This window comes from Dermacentor andersoni, chromosome 5, assembly GCF_023375885.2.
Source record: "Dermacentor andersoni chromosome 5, qqDerAnde1_hic_scaffold, whole genome shotgun sequence".
In the NCBI taxonomy this organism is placed as follows: domain Eukaryota; kingdom Metazoa; phylum Arthropoda; class Arachnida; order Ixodida; family Ixodidae; genus Dermacentor; species Dermacentor andersoni.
In genome coordinates, this window is record NC_092818.1 from 188,551,932 (window position 1) to 188,559,828 (window position 7,897).

The 7,897-nt window shown below is 40.7% G+C and overlaps 1 protein-coding gene across 1 annotated transcript; it reads right to left on the minus strand.

Moving 5' to 3' along the window:
• Nucleotides 1-1,146: 1,146 nt before the first annotated feature.
• LOC126531747 (calmodulin-like protein 4) lies at nucleotides 1,147-7,838 on the minus strand. The gene is made up of 5 exons (XM_050179454.3): nucleotides 7,735-7,838; nucleotides 7,585-7,615; nucleotides 7,341-7,472; nucleotides 6,420-6,602; nucleotides 1,147-1,365 (listed from the first exon to the last, which is right to left on the minus strand). The coding sequence occupies exons 1-5, from the start codon at nucleotides 7,735-7,737 to the stop codon at nucleotides 1,265-1,267; spliced, it is 450 nt and encodes a 149-aa protein (XP_050035411.1). The 5' UTR covers nucleotides 7,738-7,838; the 3' UTR covers nucleotides 1,147-1,264.
• Nucleotides 7,839-7,897: the final 59 nt, after the last annotated feature.

Consider the following 7,897-nt stretch of genomic DNA (forward strand, 5'->3'; position numbering starts at 1 on the left):
TTTCCAAGAAAGGTACAGAAGTTAAAGGTATGGCAATACCTGACAGAGGCCTCTGTACCGGTTATACATAAATATAATACATACACAGTAAAAAGTTTGCAGCATGTGGCAGTTCTCTTTTATAGAACAAAAAAGTGGTATATTCACAATTCACTCTCAGAAATTTGTACGCTACCTAACAATACAACTATGAGAGCTTCGTATACACAGTGTTATAATCAATTTAACAGTGTGTTGCAGACAATACGAAGAAAAATAGATAAAATACAAGGAAGGTTTTTTTTTTTTTAGTTGGATAAAGTAAAAGTTGATGCATTAGTTAAAATAATTCCTTTAGCTGTTTCTTAAAGAGGTTTCGACTAACTTCAAAGTTCAAATCTCTTTCTAGTTAATTAAGAAGTGACATTATTTTATATATCATGGATTGCTTCCCATAGTTAGTCCGTGTTATTGGCATGTGTCATTTTTGCTCTCTAAAGTAGTAAGATGATTTATCAATGCTGCTATTTATATATAATTTTTCATGATGCACAAATTGTAGTAGCTTCTAATAAAATATTTGGTGAGCTCTTAACATCTGTCTTAAATATAAAGGTGGTGTTCCGAGATTCCGTGGGTTCCCTTTATAGCATTCACAGCAGCGAAGTACTCATTTCTGTAATGCCAATAATTTATCGTAATTACCATGTGTTGTTGTTCCCCATACTAAGTTTCCATAGCATAATTTGGAGTAAAACAGTGCATAATACACAGATTTCATTAGCCATACATGGATGAAAGCGGCCGCTTTGTATAAACACCCTGCAGACTTTGCAAGCTCTACTGCTAAACTGTTGATATGAGCATTCAAAGATACGTGCTCTTCAAATATTATACCAAAAATTTTTGTGTATTGACTCTACAATTGACTCCCCATCAGATGTAATTTTCAACTCATCGTTTATCATTTTATGAGCTGCATTAAATATGATGTATGTGGACCAGGACTGAAGTGTGCATTTCCATATAAGTGGCGATTTTCAACGCCTGCAGAGCACATGGCGCAATAAGCTTGCCAGAGCTTACATATGTACATGCATGACCATCAAAATGCAAGGTGATCAGCTGCTGCATTCTCATCACCAGGATCACCACACAACTGTATAATCACCGTAGTAAAATATTTATTGCTGCCACCATACCATACAAAAATAATGAATGCAAATAATTGTATGTGTTGATGTGTACTGTGACAAGTGGTCGATGGCTCAACATGTGCGTCGGATCAGTAGTAGTCGGGCACTGGTGCGCAAACGACCCGTACCAAGTCATTGTACTGGACAGGGCCATTTGGTGAAATACGGGCCTCTCGAAATATCGCTTCCACTGAAAAACAGCAAGACGAAAAAGCCAAGTCAGAAGAAACCACAAATTGGACAGTGCAGTGTCGCATAACAACTGCTTGTAGCAGCACAGACGACACTCACGCGCACACAAGAACACCATACAAACTGATAGATGTGAAAAAAAACTTGTATATATACATCTGCTGTCGAAAGTACATAATATTGGCAGTTCATACTTTGTATCAATGGAGGTGTCCATTACTACTGTGGTTTTTGCATACTAACTACAGATGTTTAATCACCTCATTTTTGTGATTAAATAAAAGTTTATCATTAAGCGTTCATACCTGCAGTACTTGCTTCTGCACTTTTAGGACAAATATTCTTGATCTGCGAAGCTCTCAATTAGAAATGTACAAACATCGGCAGCACTGGTAACTAAGTGCAATTACAACAGCACACCACAAAAATGCAACTCGAAACGAAAGAAGCTTTGGTAGTAAGAAAAGCATTTGTGTTGCTGGGCTAGTTGGCACAAATTCTAAACCTGCAAGCATTTTCCCTTTTAACCATGTGGTTAAAGCCCCAAAAAATGTGAAATGTGACAGGGTTCTGCAATATCTTATAGTTGGGGTAGAATGCTCTTGGTTTTACTCGAAAAAAAAAAAAAAGGCAAGCCAATTAAAAAAAAAATGGAATTCAGTTAAATACAAAACTGGCAAGTGATAATAAATTTACCAGAGAGCTATGATGAAGATCGGCGCACAGCTGTGAGTATGTGAAAGGTAATGAGGAACTTGTGCAGTGTAATGATGCACATAAAGATATTTCATCGCTGTCATGAGCCAAGGAGAAAATGGTTGAAGAAAGGCATCAAAGCGAAACAGTCAAAGAAAAAAATCTACTGCATGTGACATGAAGTAGGGAATGAAGAAAAGCTACGCAGAGTTGAGTACGACAATCGGTGCAAGATGTGTAAAACAAGGGATTATAAAAGAAGCGATGCAGTGACAGCATTATAGAAGAAACAATGCATAACACAGTAGGGAAGCAAAACAGAAGGTATAGGCCTAGTGACACTCTGGGACAGCAGGATTTGTGCTTGGACCATGGTGCCAACAGTGAGCTTCAAGGATGCAACCAGTGGTGCTTTGATTGAAGCGATCCGTGGTATCCCAGCAGCCACCACTGCAAGCCTGTTCAGGGACATAGCCAACATGGCTGGTTGAGATCGGGTCAGCCACACTCCAGGTGTGGTGGTAGCCCAGGCTAATGTAGCTATGTTCTGCAACATCCAACTATGTATCTATCACACCAACACTCCTCTTCATATTTGTCACCTTTGCATGGACGTCGTAACTGGCAATGTAAGCAGAGAGAGGTAACTACAACAGTGTGGGCGTTGGAACCAGCAATAACACTCGGTGACATTAGTACAGTGACATAGACAATCACTTACCATCTCTAGGTGGTACCAGGTCATTGCACTATTTTTTGGGTGTTAGTGCTTAGGGTTTTGATATTTGATCTGTGCTTTATTAGTATGTTTTTCTTTCCGCAGTTTAGGGACGTAAATCTGTGTGCCGTGATTGTTCCGTTTAAAGTTTGCTTCTTGCTTCTTTAAAAAAAACACTATTCGCATTAACGCATTTTATGATCATTGACTTTCTGTGTTGTCCTCATGGTGACCATGACAATTACACTGTTTTATCACAGTGATTGACTCATGTGATCTTTGTGCCATCTTCTGTGCCAATAAAGAAGTATATAGTGGACCATTAGCCAAATGTTGCTGCACATGTGTGAGAAAGGAATTTTCCAACAAAAATACCCTGCAAAGTATTCATCATCATCATCAGAAGCAGCAGCCTATTTTATGTCCACTGTAGGACGAAGGTTCTTCCTGTGATCTCCAATTAACCCGGTCCTGCACCAACAGATTCCAACTAGCGCCCACGAATTTCCTAATTTCATCGCTCCACCTAGTCTTCTGCCATCCTCGACTGTGTTTCCCTTCTCTTAGTACCCATTCTGTAACTATAATGGTCCAGTGGTTATCAAACCTACGCATCACATGACCTGCCCAGCTCCATTTTTTTCTCTTAATGCCCACTAGAATATCGGCTATACCCGTTTGCTCTCTGATCCAAACTGTTCTCTTTCTGTCTCTTAACATTATGCCAAGCATTCTTCGTTCCATCACTCATTGTGCAGTCCTTAACTTGGTCTCAAGCTTCTTTGTCAATTTCCAAGTCTCTGCCCCATATGTCAGCACTGGTAAAATGCACTGATGGTACACCTTCCTTTTCAATGATTATGGTAAGCTTCCAGTCAGGAGCTGACAATGTCTGCCATATGCGATCCAACCCATTTTTATTCTTCTAAGAATTTCCTTCTCATGATCAGGGTTCCCCCGTGATTAGTTGACCTAGGTAAGCATACTCCTTCAGAGCATCTAGAGGCTGACTGGCGATCCTGAACTCTTGTTCGCTTGCCTGGCTATTCATCATTATCTTTGTCTTCTGCATATTAATCTTCAACCCCACTCTTGCACTCTCTCTGTTAAGGTCCTCAATCATTTGTTGTAACTCATCTGAAGCATTGCTGAATAGAACAATGTCATCGGCAAACCGAAGGTTGCTGGGATATTCACCGTCGATCTTTACTCTTAAGCCTTCCCAGTTTTAACAGCTTGAATACTTCTTCCAAACACGTAGTGAATAGCATAGGAGAGATTGTGTCTTCCTGTCTGACCCCTTTGTTTATAGGTATCTTCCTACTTTTCTTGTGTAGAATTAAGGTAGCTGGAGAATCTCCCTAGATATTTTCCAAGGTATTTACATAAGCGGTCTGTATTCCTTGATTGCGTAATGCCTCTATGACTGTACTGAATCATCTCTACTGAATCAAATGTCTTTTCGTAATCTATGAAAGCCATATAGAGAGGCTTATTGTACTCTGCAGATTTCTCGATTACCTGATTAATGACATGGATGTGATCCATTGTAGAGTATCCTTTCCTAAAGCCAGCATGTTCCATTGGTTGACTAAAGTCCAGTGTTGCCCTTATTCTATTGGAGATTATTTCGGTGAATATTTTATATAATACTGGGAGTAAGCTAATGGGCCTATAATTTTTCAATTCTTTAACGTCTTCCTTTTTTGTGGATTAGTATAATGCTTGCATTCTTCCAGTTTTCTGGGACCCTTGCAGTAAATAGACACCTCGTATAAAGAGCTGCCAGTTTCCCAAGCATTACGTCTCCTCCATCTTTGATTAAATCGACTGTTGTTCCATCTTCTCCTGTCGCTTTTCCCTGTTTCATGTCTTGCAAGGCCCTTTTCGCTAGTTATAGAGGGAGTTTCTGTATCCTGTTCATTACTGTTTCTAATAGAGGTATCGAGACTCCTCTGGGTACTGTACAGGTCAGTCTAGAATTCTTTCCGCTGCTTTTACTATACCTTCGAGATTGCTAATGATATGACCCTGCTAGTCTTCCAGTGCATACATCCTGGTTTGTCCTATGCCAAGTTTCCTTCTCACCGATTTCAGACTGCGCCTGTTTTTTTACGGGTTCTTCAGTCTTTTGCAAATTATAGTTTCGAATATCACTTATTTTCGCCTTGTTGATCAGTTTTGACAGTTCTGCGAATTCTATCTTACCTCTTGAGTTGCACACTTTCATTCTTTGTCCTTTATTTGTTAGGTCCTTTGTTACTTGGGATAGCTTTTTCTTCATTATTTTTTTCATTGTTTTTTTTTTTCAATCCTTTCCTCTCACTCACCTATCGCATCCCTTTGCCTCTCCCCCAGTACAGGGTAGCCAACCAGAGATTATCTCTGGTTAACTTCCCTGTCTTTCCTTTATCTTTCTCTCTCTTGCCTACTGGTTGCCTTGCCTCCTAGGCTTCAATTGCTGCCTCTGAAGCCAGCCTAGTTACGGTTTCATTCATTACCTCTATGTCATTATCATCTCTCTGTTATAAGGCTGCATATTTGTTTGCAAGTATCAGCCTGAATTTGTCTGCTTTTACCCTTACTGCCTCTAGGTTGACTGTAAATTTTCCTTGACTATTTTGCTCTTTCTCTCTTCAAATTGAGGTGAATCCTAGCCCTCACTAACCTATGGTCACTGCATTTTACCCTACCTATCACTTCTACATCTTGCACTATGCTGGGATCGGCAGAAAGTATGAAGTCAATTTCATTCCTTGTTTCACCATTAGGGCTTTTCCGGGTCTACTTTCTGTTGCTACGTTTCCTGAAAAATGTGTTCATTATTCGAAGCTTATTCCTTTCTGCGAATGCTACCAGCACCTCTCCTCTAGCGTTCCTAGAGTCGACGCCATAGTTTCCAATTGCTTGTTCCTCAGCCTGCTTTTTCCCCACTTTTGCATTGAAGTTGCCTATTACTAGAGTATACTGAGTTTGCACTTTTCTCATTGCTAATTCAACATCTTTATAAAACTGATCTACTTCATCATCTTCGTGACTAGATGTTGGAGCATGGGCTTGTACCACCTTTAATCTATACTTCTTATTAAGTTTGACTGCTACCCTCTCATTAATGCTGTAGAATTCATCAATGTTGCCCCCTATGTCCTTATGGATTAGGAATCCTACCCCGTATTGTTGCTTATCTGGGAGACCTCTATAGCAGAGGGCATGGCCCTTAGTCAGCACTGTATAAGCTTCACTAGTTCTTCTAACCTCACTAAGGCCATTGATATCCCAAACAATGTCTGATAGTTCTTCAAAGAGTCCTGCTAAGCTAGCCTCACCCGACAGAGTTCGGCTGTTAAAGGTTGACTGGGTCAGTTTCCATTGGCGTCCTGTGCAGACCCACAGATTCTTCATCAGGAAGGTGGTGGCCGAATACTGCACCAGGGAGGCCAATTCCTCATCATGACACCATTAACCTTAAAGAAAGCCAGTTGCACATCTAATGCAAAGCAACTTTGCCCTCCTGTAAGAAGATAAAGAGTCTCACAAGCCTCTCACACTTAAGCTTCTCCCATATGGACGGATTTTCAAGGGCTTTCATTACAGGTTATGAAGAGTAAATGCAAAGCGACTGACAAAGGGCGTCTCACCTTCACGCGGTGTCAACTTCTCTCCCCAGTTGAGGAGAATGCGCCGTAGCTCTCTCCCCGAGATCTGACCAGATCCAGATCTGTCGCTGGCTCGAAAGGCTTTGACGATCTCATCCGGTATGCTTTCCTTTTCACTATGTGCATGCATGATCTCCAAGAAGTCTGCAAATGAGATCTTGCCTCCTGCATGAGTGTGAAGAATAGCCATTGAATGATTGATTGTCAGAGTTTAACGTATGTATCTGGAGGGCGAGGCTACAAAATAACTTTGACTACCTGGGAAGTTTTTCAATATATGCCTTAAGTACAGAGATACTGCTGACTTGAGACTGAAAGATTTGTTTTGCATGTCGCAAAATATATACAAGTGGGAACCAAGGCAATGGAAACAACAATGAATACAAGAAGGTACACAACAATGAGGAACACACCAGGTTGCATTCCTCTGTACTCTAAATCTGTACACGCCCTAGGGTATATGCATTTGATACTTAACAGGACACAACGTGGCTTTGCCCGCACAGTGTGAATGCATGAAGGAAATGCTGTTTGTCTCGATCTAGTCGTTCAAATATGGGTCATAGCTACGTGTGTGCCAATTTAAACGAAGCACATCTGTTGTATCGGTGTTGCTTGCTGCTCTATGAGTTTGTGAGTACCTTAGTCTTGCTCCGCGTAATTGGCCAGCCGAATAGTCGTTTGACCTCAATACAATATATTTACCCTAACAGCTGCGAAATCATTTCTTATGCAAACAGAAAATTTTATGTAGTCCCGTAACTGTCGTCTGCACGCTGCCAATTAAATTCGAGTATGAAGCAATAATTTTGAAGAACGAAGAATCTACTTCGATAACCGCGATCGATGCATTTTGCGAGCGCCAACGGCATACTTCCGGCAAGCAGGAAGTTCGCCACTTACCTTTATCTTTATAATACTTCTTAAGCTCCGTAATTGTAGGACTTAGCCCCAGTGACCGCATGATCAAGGTAAGCTCGTCGAGGGTGCGAATTTGTCCAGAATGTGCATTCAGATAAAAGCAGTCCCGGAACTCTGCAACAGATATGGTGTAATTCCACTGCGTTTAAAGAAGCTCCCATGCAACGCGGTGGTTCCTAACTAAACATAACCAATAACATAAATAACGCAATCAATGCGGTCTTACCATCAATGTCTTGTTCTCTGAAATATCTCGCCTGAAAACCGAAAGCAGCGATGTGTTATTACGACAAATGGTACCACGCCATTTGAAACGTTAAAGAGAACAGAAATAGATTAGACATTTAACGAATCAGAATAATCAGTGAGCACTTACCATGCTTCTTGGTAATAAACAGAGGAAGAAATAATGTGAAATACCAAGTGTTGCAGTAGCAGTGGGCTTGTTGTGCGGAGTGTTGGATGCGGGTCAGGTGGACTGTGCACGCGTCCTAAATGCACGATGAAAAAATAGTGCAACTTTTACATTTGTACCGCTT